We start from the raw sequence: 16,619 nt of genomic DNA on the forward strand, positions 1-16,619 counted from the left end.
TAGTGGGTCTGCCTCCCCAGGGATCCGTTTGTCATCCCTGGCTCTGGGGATCAGAGCCTGCCCCTCCCAGACCTCACCACTAATGAGGCCCTGGCCACAGGAACTGGCTCAGTGGGAAGAACCTGTTTCCTTCTATTCAAGACTCCCAGGTGTAGCAGATGGAGCTTTTGAGGGCAGCACTGGGTGGACTTGGGGCCCCACTGTTCTGGGATGCCTAACTCTGGTCTCCTTAGGAAGGTTCCAGCTGGCTAAAGCCCAGAGGTGGGAAACGGTTGGTGCTTTGGGAGCAGAATAAGAGACCAGCGAGGCTGAGTGAGGGAGTGAGGGGAGCCCGGCCCTCTATCTTCTCCCAGAGGCCTCTGCTCTGAGGCTGGGAGGCTGGGAAAGAAGTCTCCACCAGCAGCAGAACGAGGGGCTCCCCCAGCACTCTCCTGCCTTCCAAGCCAGAGGCCAAGGCCCGGGGGACTGAAGGACCCAGCTGGCCACAAGAGGGAGTGAACTCTTGCCGGGCCCTCTTCTTGGGGTGGACAAGCGCAGGTTTCTGCAGGAACTGGTGCCCCTGTTTCCTGGCAGGTGGGCCCAGCCTGGATTCGTGCCTCCAGCACCACCCGCTTGTGGTCTCTTTGGAGCCTCGGTGTCCTCATCTATGAAACGGGATGATTTTTCTTCTGGGGTCGTTTTGATAAAATGTGTACGGCAGTCGGTACAGGACCTGGCACTTTAATGGAGGCCGAACCACGGATTCTGTTAAAAGGCCAAGGGGCTGCAGCCCCCGCTCGCAGCGGGAGGGAGAGCTCAGGGAGGGCAGGGGCCTTGTGGGTTTTGGGTCCAGGCTGTTTCTGCAATGACTGGCGTTCCCGCCTCGCTGTAGGTGTCCCATCCACGAGGAATGAACGATTGAGTGAATAGAAGGATGAATCATGAATGCGTGAATTAACGACCCAATGAAAGGCCAGCTTCCCACCCAAGCCAGGCCATTCAAGCCAGGGGTCCTGCCCTGCCCCCTGCCCCTGCCGGCGATTCCGTCCTTCCCGTTTCCGGGCTGTGTGCCTCAGTTTCTCCTTGTGTAAGCAGGAGGGAGAAAGGGCGGCCTCCCCGGGCTGGGGTGAAGCGGCCGGAGGGAAGACGCCCGGCGCGGGGCCCCCGCACCCCCAGGCGCCCAATCCGGGCGCGCCGAGCTGGGCCCGCCCTCCGCCCCACCAGCTGCGCGCAGCCCCGCCCAGCCCCGGAGCGCACGTGACCCCGCCCCGGCCAGCCCCGCCCCTCCTCCCCTCCCCCCGCGCGGGCTCCCATTGGCCGCGCCGGGCGGGCCCCGCCCCCTGGGGGGTGGAGCCGCAGCGCCCCCGCCCGCCGCAGCGCGAGGCTCCGGCGTCTGAACGGTGCGCGGCGGCCGGCCGGGCTGGCGGGGCTGCTGCGGGGCGAGCGGGCCGGGCTGCGGGCGGCGCTATGGTGAGCGGGGCCCGCCGGGCGGGGGCTGAGCAGGAGGGGAGGGAGTGGGGCGCGCGGGGAGGGGGGGCGCCTCTGCCGCGGGCCGGGGGTCCCGGCGGCGGCGGGGGAGGGGCGGCCCCGGCGGGGGCGCGGCGGCGGGGGGAGGGTCTGTTCCGCGGGACCGCGCCTGCGGGCGGGGGCTCTTTGTCCGCTGTGCTGCGGCGAGATCCGGACAAAGGCGGCGGCGGGGGGCGATGCCGCTTGGCGGGGAGCGAGTGTCCCCCCCCATCCCTTGCCCCCCACTGCAGCCCGCAGTCGGGCGCCCCGGGCCGGCCGCAGGACTCCCCGGGACACTTCGGGATTTTTTCCAAAATTCCAAGGGAGGCGGCGGGTTTGGCCGCCCCCAGCTTGGTTAGGAGGGCTCTAGGGGTGGAGGCCCGGGCGGTGACGGGCGTCCCTTGCGCCTGTGGGGAAACTGAGGCTGGGCCGCAGCGTAAAGCGGCCGGTTCCGTGGGCACTGACTGCGCGCCATGGGCATGACTGGGTCTCGTGGTCCGTGGTCTCCCCCCCGTACGCCGTCTGCGCGACTTGGGTTGCCTCTCCAGCTGTCGCCCCTCTGCAGCTGTCGCCCCCTGTGCAGAGCCCCCTCCCCTTCCGAGCCCTGCTTTGCCCCTCGGGAGAGTGGGGGAGATGGCAGCGTCGCCTCGCAGGGTTAAAAGAGAGGGTGCGTGGAGCGCGCCTGGCACCGCGCCTGCACGTCGCCTGCGCTCGGCACACGGGAGCTGCCCGGGTGCTTGTCATCTCTGTGCCCCCAGCATCGAGCCCTCGGTCGAGGTCACCCCGCACGTTCCTGTAGGGGTGAGAACTGGGGTTCCTCCAGCCCCCTGGTTCCTCAGGCACGGAGGGTGGGGTCAGGACTATGACATTTCAGAGTCGGAGTTGAAATCCGGTGTTTCTGAGCTCGGGTGCTTTGGGTTTGACCCCCTGAGCAGCCACTTTCGTGCTATGTGACCTTGGGCAATGGACTTAACGTCTCTGAGCCACAGTCTTTATCTGCAGAGTGGGAATAGTAGTAACTCGAGGGTTGCTTTGAGGCTGAAAGACAGTGGGAAGCAGTCAGCTGGGTGTCTGGCAACTTTGCCAGGCAGCCACTGTTATCACCAGAGTTGCTTGGGCAAGTGGGCTGACCCTGGGCAGCTGGTGAGAGTGACCAGCAGGTGGGTCCCAGGTGGAGCATGGGCCTGGGCTGCAGGAGAGCCCAGGTGACCTTGGGACAGTCCCTGCGTCTCTGTGGGCCCCAGCTTCCTCTTCTCTCAAAGGGGAACCAGGGGGGTTCTGGGGCAGGTTTCCTCTTCTGGCGGCCCGGGGTGTGATGGCACGGTCGGCCGCAGCCTACAGCGACACCCCCAGCCCCTGTTCTTGGTCTTGCTCTTGGAGGGTAGGTTCCTGAGGTGTGGATCCTTGTGCTGGGGGACCCAGCTCGGAGCGGACGTCCTGCGTGGGCCCTGTGTGTGTCCAGCGGTGCCCTGTGTTGCCTGCAGTCCTCTTTTCCTGGCAGTGGCAGGAAGTGTTTTTGATTTGTGAATCAGGGTGGCCTGAGGAGGCAGAGCTGGGTTTGTTGGCACACTTGGGTGACGGTTTTTTTTTTAAGTGGGGTGAGGGAATAGGGTAAGGGAATGGGGAGAACGTGGCTCAAGCCCAGGGGCTAGTGATGGGATGCCCCGGCTGGGAAGGGGCTGGCCCTCTAGTGAGCAGGGCAGACCCCTGGCTTCCCTTGAGGGGCTGCAGAAGGCAGAGGCCACAGGGTGGGGTGGCAAGCTTGTGATGTGCCCAGTGAACTGAGAAGGTGGCAGTGTGTCCCTGGGGAAGGGGCTGTTTGTGGCATCGGGCCTGGGCCAGGCTCTGTGCCCTTCTCGGGGTGGGGGGGTGTTCCCAAGGGCTTTCTGTCCTCCTCGTGGCTCCCAGGAAGGGTGCCCGGTGCCATGCAAACCTGGTGGCCCCACGTTTCTTATTACTTCTCATCCTCCCCATTCTGCACATGGAGAAACTGAGGCCATGAGGAGTTGCAGCCTGCTGGGCTGGGCCACAGCGGCGCCCAATAGTGAGTGGAGGGGTGAGGCAGGGAGGGTGAGGGCCTTGGACCTGCTCTGCTACTGGCTGGGGCCCCACTGGGCCTTGAGCGCATGGAGTGGCCTGTGCAGGGGGTTAAGGCTTAGTTTCAGGGTCCCTTGGAGAGGTAGGGGTAACTGGGGACCCCTCACATTGACGACGACCCAGAGGAAAAGCCATGGCCTCTGCGGGAGAGCAGGGCAGCGGGAGACCCCTGCCCTAGGTGCTGGTAGCCAAGGCTGGGACTGTCCTTTGGAGCCCATTGGTGGGCACTTAGAGCCGGGTGCAGGAGCCGGGGCTCTGACGGCTGGGTGTTTGTGTCTGGTCCTGCCACCGGGTGCCCGGGACCTACTCACTGCCCCCTCTGAGCCTTGGAAACGGGCTCGGGGACGGGCTACAGGAGCGATTGAGGGCCCCAGACATGCCCACCTCACATCTGGGCCGGGTCATTGTCACTGGAGGGGTTTGGGGAATGCAGAGGGGGAGCCTCTCCTTGGGGACTTGTTTTTCCAGGAATGGCAGAGAGAGACAGGAATGAAGGCACATGGGGTGGGTGTTTGGGGGACCCAGGTTGCCTTGGGCTTTGAATGCCATGCTTTGCCTTGACTGAGACCCAGCCAAAGAGACGCTTGGGCGGGGGGAGCCCCGTTTGCCCCCTATCCCCATGCTGACCCAGAGACCTCAGGCCCCCCAGGCGGGACACCTCCCAGGGCAGCCCCTTGCGAGCCTCTCCCTTTGCTCTGCTTTGCCTCCACTTCTGGTTCACATCCCACCCTGCTGCTTTCTGGCTCTTCTCTCTTGGGCAATTCAGTGAAACGCTGAGCCTCAGTTTTCTCTTCTGGAAAATGGGGATGACAGTGGTGAGCAGAGTTAGCCGCAGGCTTGTTGAGAGGATGAAATGATTACACAGAATGAACGTGGATGATTTTGCTGTTGATTCTGAGGTGGTCTACGTTTCCCACATGCCCTCCTTGGCCTCTGCCCAGCCCAGGCAGTTGTGCCCCTGTCCCCCAGCCCCCTGAGACCCACCCTGTCCTGTGGGCTCTGGGGGGCAGGGAGGAGATCAGCTGGCCAGGAGAGAACGCCTCCTCCCAGGGGCCTGAGGGAGGTGGTGGTGCAGCCCGAGCTCAGGGGGCCTCAGCGGGGCAGCCCACCCACAGGCTCTGCCTCGGGGCCTCCTCCTCCCTGCCCCGCTCCCAGCTACCTTGGAGACAGCTGTCCCTGGTGGGTTCCTGCCTGCGCCCCAGCTGCCACCCACCCTCCCGTGCAGGCTGCCAGCTTCCTCGGCTGCTGCGGACAGACATGGGGGCACCATGCTCAGGGTCCTGGGGGTGGCCTGGGGGCTCGAGAGCTGTCTCAGGATCTCCTCTCTTCCATCACTACATCCCTGGGCTGGGAATGCTCACGAACATTTATGGAGCACCTACTGTGTGCCTCCCTGGGATAGAGCCAGGGTAGTAGGTGAGATGCACAGTACCCTCCTCCTGCCTTCTCAGAGTTCACGGTAGGGAGGGCGACGGCAGCCAGGCCCATCCACCCCACCCCAACCCCACCCCAACCCCACCCCAGAGAGCTTCAGGTCGCGCAGAGATCTTGGAAACAAAATGGCATTGGGCAAGCTAACGGAGAGTGTGGGGCAGGGGGCATCGGGCGCCTTCCGAGAAAGTCCCCAGTGCAGGAGGGACAGTCAGGGACGAACATTCCGGGCAGAGGGGACAGCAAGTGCAGAGGCCAGGAACGGGGGGGGGGTGTAGCCGGGTGTGCAGAAGGCGGGAGGGGGCGGGAGGGCAGGGAGTTTGGATTTTATTCTGATGCCCGGGAAGCCCTCAGGGGTGGTCACTGTTTTGGAAGGTCAGTTCTCAGGAAATACTTGCTGAGTGAACGAGGAAGTAATAAACAGACGAGTTCAGAGGAGGGGCCGGTGGGAGTGGACACCTGCTCAGCTCACAGGGGGAGCTGCCCAGCCCGGCCCTGCCCACTCCTCCAGCCTGGGGCCGGGGGCAGCAGACAGGGCTTTGGGGTCACCAGTTCTCTCAAAAGGCCCCTTTGGACTGGAGTTGCCTGTGCCTCAGTTTCCTCATTAGGTTTGGGTCCACCGTTTTCCCCTGCCCCTCTCTGCCCCGCTGGCTTCCCCCTGTGGGTGTCTTCTAGGCATCTGAGCTAGCTTGGCCCTCGGGTCCCTTGCCAGGCCACACTGCCATTGTTTGATTGTTGATACTTCCTGCCCAGGAACCATCCCTGAAACCCACACACTTCCCCTTCCAAATTGATTCTGATCTGCCTTCCTGTCCAGAAGCCAGGTGGGAGGCCCGGCGCCCCAGCAGGCCCTGTGTGTGTGTGAGGCCGGGGGAGAGAGGGAGGCAGGAAGAGGGCCTGTGAGGTTGGGGCGAGTGGGCACACTGAGATTGGACACCGCATAGCTCTGGGGGGCGAGGGGTCACCGGTCCCATCTGGAGGCCTGAGAGGAGACGCCGAGCCAAGAGCTGCCCCGACGGTGGCAGGGAGAGGCCGGGACGACCTGTGGCACCCGAGGGAGCGGACAGGCAGCTGGGGAGGTGGGCGCCAGCGAGATGGCCACAGTGAAGCCCACAGGGCTGTGAACTGCGCCCGAGCCCTGGGGGGGAGGCGGAGCGCGGCCGAGGGTCATGGGCCTCTGGGAGGTTCCCTGTGTTGATGGGGCAGGGTCTCTCCTTTGTGGCGGGAACGCCCTGCGTATGGCAGGATGTTCAGCAGCTTCCCTGGCCTCTATCTAGTAGATGCCAGGAGCACCCCCTGATCTTTGCAGTTGTGACAACCAAAAATATCTCCAGACCCTGCCCAGTGTCCCCGGGGGGCACAGTCACCTCCAGTTGAGAACCCCGAATTATGTGGAGGGTGAGGGGGCAGCAGGAGCAGCCAGGACAGAGGCTTGGGGGCAGGAGGGAGGGTGGAGGCGGGCAGGAGGGGACGGGGGTGCTGGGGCCATGTCGGGTCCTGAGTGTAAAGGGCCCTGAGCCCCCACAAGTGGGCCAGGGGGCCCGTCGAGCCCGATGGCAGCAGCGTGGGCCCTGGAGTTGGAAATGCGAGGGGTAACTGCCCCCTTCCCCCCCAGGGCCCCTCTGCAAACGTGGACCAGGCAGCAGGTGGACCACAGGGGTCTGCAGAGCTTTCCTGGGGCCTGGTCCCTGGCCAGACTGGGGGTGCCGGCTTAGCTGCCTTTCACCTTCAGGTCAGCCTGGCCTCTGGGGAGACACCCTGAGGTGGATGAGAATCATTTCTAATTAGAGCTGCGACTGCCCAAGGAGACCCCAGCTTCCATCTTGCTTGGAGGGAAAACCGTGCCCTTCCAGTGCTGAGGTGACGTCAGTCTTCCAAACAAAATTCACTCAGCCCCCAGCGCTTACTGCCCGCCGGCCGCGTGGCTGGCCCTGTGCAGGATGCGTCATGAGCTGTCCCCCATCTTCATGGCCGCCTGGGGCGTAGTCGCTATTATCTGCTTCATTTGTGGAGGGACAGCAGGGGTAAGGAGATGCCAGGAACCTCCTGTCTGTGCCTTCAGCCCCCAGGGTGGCAATAGCGGGAAGCCCTCACCCGGATGGGCCGGCTCCGGTGCTGGTTCTGTAGACGTCACGGGCTTCCCGCAGCCAGGGGGTCCCCACGGTGCTGGCCCCTCTCACAGGTGAGGGTTCCAAGGCCCGGGGAGGTGGAGGGAGTTGCCTGAGGCTCTGCAGCTGGGGGTGGTGGTCCTGGCTCTTGGAGTTGAAACCTCCTGGCCCCCCACCCAGACCAGCTCCGGCTCCGGCCACTGGCCCTGTCCAGTTCCCCACCTTGCCAGCAGGCCTGCACCTGCCCGTCTGCCTTAGTAGTCGCTGTCCTCTGCCAGGAGCACGAGTCCCCAGGGGCTGGTTCTGCTTTCCTGCAGGTCTCAGCACCAGTGTCACTTCCCCATTTGGCATCGCGGCATCCCCCAGTTGCTAGTGATGTTTTGGTAAATGACCCAAATCACGGCCTGGTTCCCACGTTAGACGCTGAGCCCTGTGAGGGCCGGAGCCGGTCTGTCCCGCTCTCCCCCGCCCCCTCCGGATGCTCTGTCCGCTGGGCCTGCCTTCGCCTCGTGCTGGCCTCTCCCTGACCCCCACAGGCATCTCTGCTGCCCAGCCTGCCCCCGGACGGTGTGTGGTGTGCAGTTCCCTGATGGGCACTGTCTCTCAGATGTTCCACAAGAATCTGGTTGACTTACATACCTGTTTGCAGGAGGGGTGATACCATTCCCCTGCTTTCGAATCCCTCAGCTCTGGCCTTCACGAGGCCACGGGCTCCTCTGAGTCACCGAGCGGTGCCTGAACACCTGCTATGTGTGTGGGGGGCTTCCAGGACGCGCACCTGGAACAGAAGAGCGTCCAGCCCCTTCCAGCCGCAGTGGGGCTCTCGTGGTGTCCGTCTCACCTGCTCCCTGGGCCGGGGCTGAGGTCCGGTAGCAGAAGCACTAAATGGAGGCAGGCTGGGGGGAGCCAAGAGAAAGCTGGTAACTGCGGGGAACAAAGAGAAATGGCCAGAGCCAACCAGCTGGCTGCCCAGTGTGTTCTTCACTAGGATGGGGGCAGGGGGGGCAGCTAGGCCTAAGAGGTGATTGGAAAGACCCCATGGAAGGGCCACCTGGAGCTCGGGGTCACTCAGGGTCCCCGGCCGAGCCCCCAGTTCAGCCTCACTCGCTCTGTCTTTCAGGATTCTCGTGTCCAGCCCAAGTGCCAGCCCCGTTGAGTGGCCGCCCCGAGTGCTCCCTGCTGCGGAAGCCCCCACCAAGCGCCGACCATGTCTATCATGGACCACAGCCCCACCACAGGGGTGGTCACGGTCATTGTCATCCTCATCGCCATCGCCGCCCTGGGGGCCCTGATCCTGGGCTGCTGGTGCTACCTGCGGCTCCAGCACATCGGCCAGTCGGAGGACGAGGAGAGCATTGTGGGGGATGGCGAGACCAAGGAGCCCTTCCTGCTGGTGCAGTACTCGGCCAAGGGACCGTGTGTGGAGAGGAAGGCCAAGCTGACCCCCAGCGGCCCAGAGGTCCATGGCTGAGCAGGGACGTGGGGCTCCCGGTCCCATTTGCAGCCAGCCACGAGGCGCCGGAAGGGCAGAAGCACCCAGGCAGGCTGCTGACGAGAGGACGGCTTGACGACTCGCCAGCATGGCCTCGGCGGGCTTTGCCATCGCATGCACTGACTCCTGGGGTCCTGAGCTGGGACTCGGTGGCCCCGGGCCCCCCCCGGGCCTCCGGGCAGGGCTGCCCATTGCAGGCAGTGGGCAGGCTGACCCTGCAGGGGCTCCCGGCTGGTCCCATAGCATTTTTTGTTACTTGAATGTTTAGCTGAGCCTGTTTTTGATGGAGCTACTACTGTAATGCGTGAACTAACAAACCTGTGAACTGTAAATAAGCCCCAGCAGCACTTGCTCATGCCTTTTTTCTGATTTCTTAAAAATTATCATCCGGAGCACCTGGAACCAGTTAGCTGATGACAGTCCAAAGGATGAGCTGAGTGGAGATGGTGGAAGAGGGGCTTAGACTTGGAAGGCACCTGCACCTGGCAGGGGTCTCTCATGGATATCCACATATATATATGTAAAGGAAGTGAAATGTCAATCCTGAATCTCGTGGCTGACCAGTTGGGGTGCATTGGTGACTTTTGCTTGGTCAGCAGTGGATAGAAGAACTGTGCCCCTCTCTTCTTCCTCTGGATGGGTTCGGCTGTGAAGCGTCCATTCCTGTGGATAGTGGGATTATTGCAAGGAAGCTACCAGAGGCACTTGGGAGCTGGTGAAGGACACGTCTGGGCACGAGTCCCGAGGCCTGCCAGGCACCCCGGTAGCAGAGCAGTTCCTGCCCCTTGGTCTCAAGCCTGCCAAGGACTGCCCCGGCCCCCCGCCAGCTTCACTGTCGTCACTCTCATCCTCGAAAAAACACCAGAGCCCACGGTGGCCGCTGACACCGCGTTGGCCCAGGAGAGACCAAAAGTTGTGTTGTTTTGTTGTTTAATATTTTCTGCACTGGACGGGTAGGGGAGGGGATCCTCGTGTGTTTTCTTCTTCCCTTCCCTCTTCCCTTTTCCTGAGTTATCTTCCTTCCCTCCCAGATTACCAGCTGCAGGGCACTGACTGAGTCTGTTTCCTCAGCGAGTCACTGGAGACCGTGAGGCCCTGGGGCTGCCGGAGGGTCATCTGTGCAGGAAGGCCTCCGTGTCCACACAGAAGCCGCTGGGCTGCCTCCTGCCAGCTGGGGCTTAGCAAGTACTGAAGGGGGGCCAGGGACTTCCGGGTGAAGGACCGGATTTTTGCAAAGATGATGGTGGCCCTTGGTCCCCTTGGTGCCTCAGCAGTCTGGGTCTCCGAGGTGTCCCTTGTATACATGTAAATCAGCTCGCTTAGATTGTTAATTCTACCCCTGTAAGCACATTCCCAGCCGTCATGTTTAACACGTGCCCGCTGTGGGCATCCCCAGGCATCTGCGGGTCAGCCCTGGCTTGACAGGGAGCGCCGGCCCCTAACACTTGGCCCCATTCTGCCCTCCAAGCCCTGCTTTCCTGGGCAGGGTGGAGGCGTCTCCTCTGGCCTCATCCAGGGCTCCTTGAAAAAGCATGTTGAGCTTACCTCCCTTTCAGAACCCCCAAGGGGGAGCTGTATTTCAGCAGTGTGCACCTAAACGGGGTCAAACATTATGTGATAGCTTGGCGAGGAAGAGGAGTGGCTAATTAGGCAGTAATAAAGTACTGCAGGTGGGCTCCTGGGGAACCCCGGGAAAGCAGCTGGGCTTTCTGCCCAGGAGAGGAAATGCCTCTGGCCCCTCACGGGGGCGGCCCCCTGGCGAAGAGAGAGTGGGATGACAGTTAAGGTGGGATTAGCAAAGGCCTTGCAGGCCAAGGGGGTACAGGGGCGGAGGGGGAGGTGTTTGTGTGTCCAGACACAGAAATCAAGACCAGGAAGGAGAACGGAAGTTCTGACTGGAAGATGGGGAAGGTTTGCTCTGCTTTTTGCAGGAGGCTCACAAACTGTGAAAGTGTCGGGGTGAGAGAAGACACCGAGTGAGGTTTTGGTCCATTCCCCTCGTGCTTCCCAACTTCCAAGCTTTCTACCTCTACTTTCACTGCAGCCAGCAGCGCAGGCCTGGTGGTTTTGCTTTCAGCTCAAAACCGGAGCAATCCAGGAACAACTGGGATTTGCATTTTCAGTCTGGGCCTGACCCCTGAAACTGACGACGCTTGATTTTTAGCTTTACCCTGAGGTTTTTACCATGCTGGCAGAATTTGTTTTGAAATGCATTAAACTTTGCTTTCTCATCAGTTTCACTTCTTGGGGACTTTTTTTTATCCCACTCCCCCCTTACCAGGGATCACATCTTTGCAGTTTAACAGGGCCCCTCCAAGTGAGTTGGCAGTGCTGGGGGTGAATTGTGCGGTGGGCCATGGTGGGGGTCTCTGGGAGGAAAATGAAAATGCCCGTAGAGCTGGTGAATGGCCACATAATAGCCCTTACTGTCCTTATTTATCAGTAGCTCTTTTTTTTTTTTTTTTAGCATAGATATCAGAGCCACACACTGAAATGGCTTAGTAAGTTGTGACCTCTCATTGAATTCGCTCTGACTAGCTCAACTGTTGCATTCAAATTTTCTGAATAGTCAGTCAAGAAATTAGCCTTTCATCCTTCCCAGCATCTCAGAATCAGCAACAGGGAGCCGGGAGGGAACTTTGTGACACTGAGCCACTAAAATAGGGACTGATTTTTCAGACAAATCTTCAATTGGACTGTGCTGTTTTTGTCTCAAAGCTACCAAGTTTGTGCAATAAGTGGAAGGGATGTTGTCCCTCTTCAATAAAAGTTGAATGACATTCAAACTGATTTTCTAGACCACTGAGAAAATCTTTATTTACAATAAATTTCAATAAAATTTGCATAAATATATTCCCAATATAGTTTTCACCTCTGATTTCTTCATGTCATTTTAAACATTAATCTGTCCTGTTCTCATTACTACTTTCGGCTGCCACCGTGGAGCTGACGTTGGAAGGTGGTGGGGTGCTGGCAGGTAACTGGGGAGCACCCGAGGCCTCGGGGTGGTCAGAGTGCACCTCTGCTGGAGGAGTGAGAGCCCCAGCTCCTTCCCTGCCCTCCAGCTTCCTCTCCATGGTGGCCACCAGGATCCTGAGCCACGTGTTCTCGGTGAGGAGGTTCTCCGAGGCGTCGGCCAGCTCCTGGAGCTTGCGGGCCACCTCCTCGAGCTCGCCGGTTTTCTGCTCGTACAGGGCTTGCAGCTGCTCACTGTGCAGCTGGAGCAGGCGGTGCTGCTTCTCCAGGGTTTGCTTCTGCCGCAGCAGCCGGTGCTCGTCGCGGCGGGCACTGGAGAGCTGGGCCTCCACCTGCACTTGCACTCGGTGAAGAGTGCTGATCTCCACTCTCAGTTTCTGAATCTCTCTCTCCAAATGGGAGATGTGGCCCTGCTGCAAGACTGCCTCGCTCTGAAGACACTGTTTGGTAGGGGGATCAGCCGAGTTCTGGGGAGCAGATGCAAGGTCTGAGTGATGCAGAATGAACCTCAGCAGGTTTGGAAGGGTGATGGGAAGGTCTTCGGGGTATTTCACACTTAGGTCTTTTCTGAAGAGAAAGGAAGAAGAATAAGAGATGAGAGTCACACCAACACTTAGTCCAACCAGACTGCTACCGAAGGTCAGGATGTTTACTTCTTACCAAGAAAAAAACATTCTGAGGATTTGTACTTACTGAAAGTTACCCAGGAAAATGTTATCTGGGTAAGAAATTTTGTACAAAGTAGAGGATGTTCCATCTGCTTGTTCTGTAATTAAGACAGCTTATCTAAGATGTGTTTCTGTTCCTGAGGACAAGGAGTTCACAGTTTCTGTCTAAAATCCTCCAAGACAAGCACTCCCAGGCCACAGCCCGAGGCCAGCGATGGAGGGCAGCCGGGGTGTGGGCAGAGGCTGGGGCGTGGCCAGGGTGCGTCCAGGGTGGGACACTCCTCCACGAGAGGTGCTTGTGGCCATCAACCGTGCTTGGCAAATTAGGAAAAGTTTGGTTTCTTCGGCAAGCATTTATCACACATTCCCTGAGGCAGGGCTCTCAACTGGGGGGCACTCCACCCACGGGGGCACCTGGCACCGTCTGGAGACCCTTCTCTTGTCATTTCTGGGGCGAGCTGCTGGCATCCAGTAGAGCAGGGAGGTGGCACGACATCCTACGTGAACAGGACGGTCCCCGCCACAGAGAACGAGCCAGCCCAGACAAGGTGCCAAGGTGGAGAAACCCTAGATTAAGAGGTTGGCAATGTTCCAAATAATTTGTATATCCCAATTCTCCCTTAAAAATTGTACCTCAGATTCAGACTTAACTGCATACTAATTTCCTCTTTTAGGAAAGATTCAGAGATGCTTTGATATTTTTCTGTGCCATACACACCCATCCATGTGGAAATGTGAAGTTTCAAGACCAAGGTTTCAGAGTGTGTTCAAGGCCACCCACAGCCCTCCCAGCTCCCCGGTCTCGGGTGGGATTACAGTCACGGAGCCCATCTGAGAACGAGGGGCAGCGGCCAGGCACACCAGGGGCTCTGGCCGTGTTCCTCTGGCCCTGAAGCACTGGTCATTAGCAAAAATGACACCTTTCTTCCTCTCTTTCCTCATCATGGAGCTGCTCAATCCAAGGTTTGCTTTTTTAAAAAAAAATTAAATGTCACTTTTAAGTAAGTGTTCCTGAAAACAAGGTATGTGTTGGGGGGGGGGGGGGGAGTTCCCTTTTTAGGGCCTCACAGCACAAGACAAATAAAATGTCTTTGCATTAAATACAGAGAGTGAATCCAGTCTTTCCAGCTACCTGAATGTGGCTAAGGGGGCAAAGGACGGTCGAGGTGCGAGCCACAGTGGACTACACAGTGAGCCACCTAACACTGGGACGCCCTGTATCTTAAGTTCTGTGCCTTTGGAGCTGGAGCTAGCGACCCGCTGGCCATGCCTGGGAGCCCTGGGTCCCGTCACCCGCCTCGGCCTCAGCTTGCCATGTGCCCTGGTATGGCGTGGTCTTGGCAGCCCTGTCCGGGAGATCCTCACAGCCCCTGGCAGGCGCTTCTCTTCAAGTCCTTCCTGCTCTAACAGGCTGTGATTCTGAACCCTGAGCCCCCCACAGCCATCCAAAGGCAGCAGGGCAGTCGCCAGTCCCCGGGCTCCCATGTCCTCCTATCCCTGAAAATGTGTTGTTGGAAGAGCAGGCCGGATTTGAGTTGGTCAGTAGGAAGCACAATTCACTTTTTCATAAAATTGTTTCATGGACATGAGCACTTTCACCCCATCCCATCCCAAATCCTTTCAATACAAAATAATCGTCAGCCTTTTGAAGGGGTCGGGATACACGTTTTCAAAGAGAAAGTGCAAGTTTTCAAAGAGAAAGTGCAAGTTACTGAAGTTTTTAGCCTGCAGTTGTACTGGGATATAAAATTCAGTTTCAGGCCATCTGGGACTTCCCCACACTCACCTCTGACAGTGTGTTTTGCTAAATTCCTCTCAGAAAACTGTGGCCTGATCCTTGACCCACAGAGCAGTCAAGGCACCTTGCTGAGTTAGCACTGCCCCACCCTCAGCACAAAAATAAGGAAGGACATGCCAAGGGGTTTTCCCCAGGAGATCTGTTGGAAGTCCTGATTTAGAAAACTCCTTTTTAGAACTTTTCATTTAATTATCTGACAACCACAACTTCTACCACAGACACATATACCTGTGTATACCCAATCTGGCCATAATGAATCAAAACCAGCAGCTTTCTGCATGAGGGGGCCAGCAGAGCCGCTCCCCTCCGCCGGAAGTGCTAACAGGCTGGAAGTCGCAGGTTCCAGGGCCTGGGCTGCCGGGCACGATTTGTGCCTGCAGGGTGATCCCTCTGTGCTCCTCCACTGCTTCATCTGTGAAATGGGGGACACAGAGTAGCCCCTACCTCACAGGACAGTTGTGAAAGATTAAATGTGGGAAGGGAGTGTTTAGTAAATGTTAGCTGAGAAAAAAAAACTTGCATTGTCCTTAGAAAACCAACAGGAAGCCACTAATTGGAAGCTTGCAGACCCCTCCACACCCGATTCCACAAAGCCAGTAGCCAAATGCCTGAGGAAAACCAAAGGTCCCTCTGTTTGTTCACCTCTCCTCTAAATTCACTGAGAACACGGTGATGCACCTCGGGCACATAAAAAGCCCAGTATAAAAAATGACGAAAGGGGTGTATAGCTCCAAAGAAGGGCTAAAATACTGAAGGAGGGGCGGAGCTGTCCCTCTAAAGAAGTGCATTTCTTCACCAGGGGACACACCCCAGAGTCTGGGAGCCCGTGCTCCCCCCTTCCCACGCCCCACCCCTTGCCAGAGCCCCTGCAGGGCCTGCCGCAGGACCCGGCTGGGACGAGTTCTAAGACGGCCCCTGCCAGGAAGGAAGGCTGGGCACCCAGGGCGCTGCCTCCAGCCTGCGCCGCAGGATGAGGCCCAGGTCATGCACCAGAGCAGAGGACAGGGTCTTTCATATGGCTTCTCTCCTTGAAAACAAGAAGTGCTCACTGTGAACAATTTGCCAAGGACGTAAAAAGCAGACAAGCAGTATCCCCCAAATCACTGTAAGCCCAACTCCTCCAAGGTAATCACAATCGACATCTTTACATTTTCTCTTGTGTATACATTTTTAACCCAGTGCATGCACAAGATTATATTTTATCACAGTGCATATACAATTTCATGTTCTTCTGGCTAAAAATAGTACAAGCATGCAAACCCTGGAAAAGGTCTCATCATGTTTCCAGCCTTTCTGAGATTGCAGCTCATATCCATGGTCCGTTTACCTTCTGGGTAAGCCAAATGTTCACTTTGGACCAGCTATATGATCTGCTTACTTCACTTCTGACAACCATTCCTTTTGGGGAAATACGAAACCTTCCATGATAATTTATAGAAATTGACAATAAAAGAGAACTGGACAGCCTTCTCATATTCAATATTTGCATTGCTGACTTTTCCAATTCAAAGAAAATAGGAGGGAGCTGCAGCAACTGCCCAACATGGTATCAGGAGTACGAGCTCATCCCCATGTCTGCCACCCTGGGCAGCTTGCAAATGAAAATCACTCCACCCGGACTCAGGGTCCCACACAAACAACCCCTGTACAGCTCTCCTCCTGTCTGTCTGTCTGTCCCTCTCACTATACATCCACTCACTCCAGTTGCTGGGAACTTCATGCAAAAAAATGGGTGCTATGACTTTAATATCACTCTTGAAAATCTACTTCCAACTATGCTTGGAATTCTAAAATTACTCTTCTTTAAACTACATGCCCAACCTTTGTCCCACTCAGATGAAATTGCTAGTGTGACTGTCCACAATTCCTTGACTGTGTGGCAATTTAAACACTTCTTAGAAAGAAAAAGGCTCATCACAACACAGTCAGCAGTGAACAGGGTGAGTCACATTCTGTTTTTAGTGCATGATTTGACAAGACCCTACTATCGCAGGAAGTATTCCAACAAAAATTCTTTGTCTGAGATAAAGAGCAAAAACCAAGGAAATGACTTGATATAGGAAGGAAGCATATCCTAGAGAAACATGAAAAATATAGCAGTGGCTGCAATGAACAGTAAAAGTGAATGCAGGAAATTAAAACACCAAATGTCACGTATGCCGTTGTTGGGGACCTAGCTAAAAAAAACTTCGTGAACGCTTTTCCCTGTAAAGAAGATACCGCCAAAGCAATGTGACTGGATCCCCAACAGTACTCAACCTTGTAAAAATAAAAAAATAAAAAATAAAAAAAGGAGATCTGTAAAAAGGGAGAGGAACTCTGGTTTATTAAGTTTCAAAGGGCCAAGAGTTCCTTTTCTACCGAAACATATGCAACCATACTCATTAATTGCAAAGTCTGCCTCCCCTTGGCTAATATCCCATCCCTGCTTGCTGGGGCTCTCAGGGTGGTTGCTGTAATAACTGAACTCGGAATACTATTTAGACAATTATGGAAAGATCAAGGTGTACAACCCTGTGGCATTCACAAAAGTCTGAACACCAGGGAGAAAGCTCCTTTTCAAG

The 16,619-nt window shown here is 57.5% G+C and overlaps 2 protein-coding genes across 7 annotated transcripts in view; one reads left to right on the forward strand and one right to left on the reverse strand.

Annotated features, from left to right (window-relative positions):
* The first annotated feature begins 1,349 nt into the window (after positions 1-1,349).
* Positions 1,350-11,403, forward strand: SNN (stannin). Its single transcript, XM_037813583.1, has 2 exons — positions 1,350-1,449; positions 8,242-11,403. The coding sequence occupies exon 2, from the start codon at positions 8,329-8,331 to the stop codon at positions 8,590-8,592; it is 264 nt and encodes an 87-aa protein (XP_037669511.1). The 5' UTR covers positions 1,350-1,449; positions 8,242-8,328; the 3' UTR covers positions 8,593-11,403.
* The window catches only part of TXNDC11 (thioredoxin domain containing 11), a 103,388-nt gene continuing 98,169 nt past the window's right edge, over positions 11,401-16,619 (reverse strand). For all 6 annotated transcript variants that reach the window (XM_037813577.1, XM_037813576.1, XM_037813580.1 and 3 more), the window contains one exon: positions 11,401-12,156. In XM_037813577.1, the coding sequence (XP_037669505.1) occupies positions 11,514-12,156 (643 nt within the window). In that variant the 3' untranslated portion in view covers positions 11,401-11,513. The remainder of the gene's footprint in view (positions 12,157-16,619) is intronic.

Source organism: Choloepus didactylus, chromosome 21, assembly GCF_015220235.1.
Source record: "Choloepus didactylus isolate mChoDid1 chromosome 21, mChoDid1.pri, whole genome shotgun sequence".
Lineage (NCBI taxonomy): Eukaryota > Metazoa > Chordata > Mammalia > Pilosa > Megalonychidae > Choloepus > Choloepus didactylus.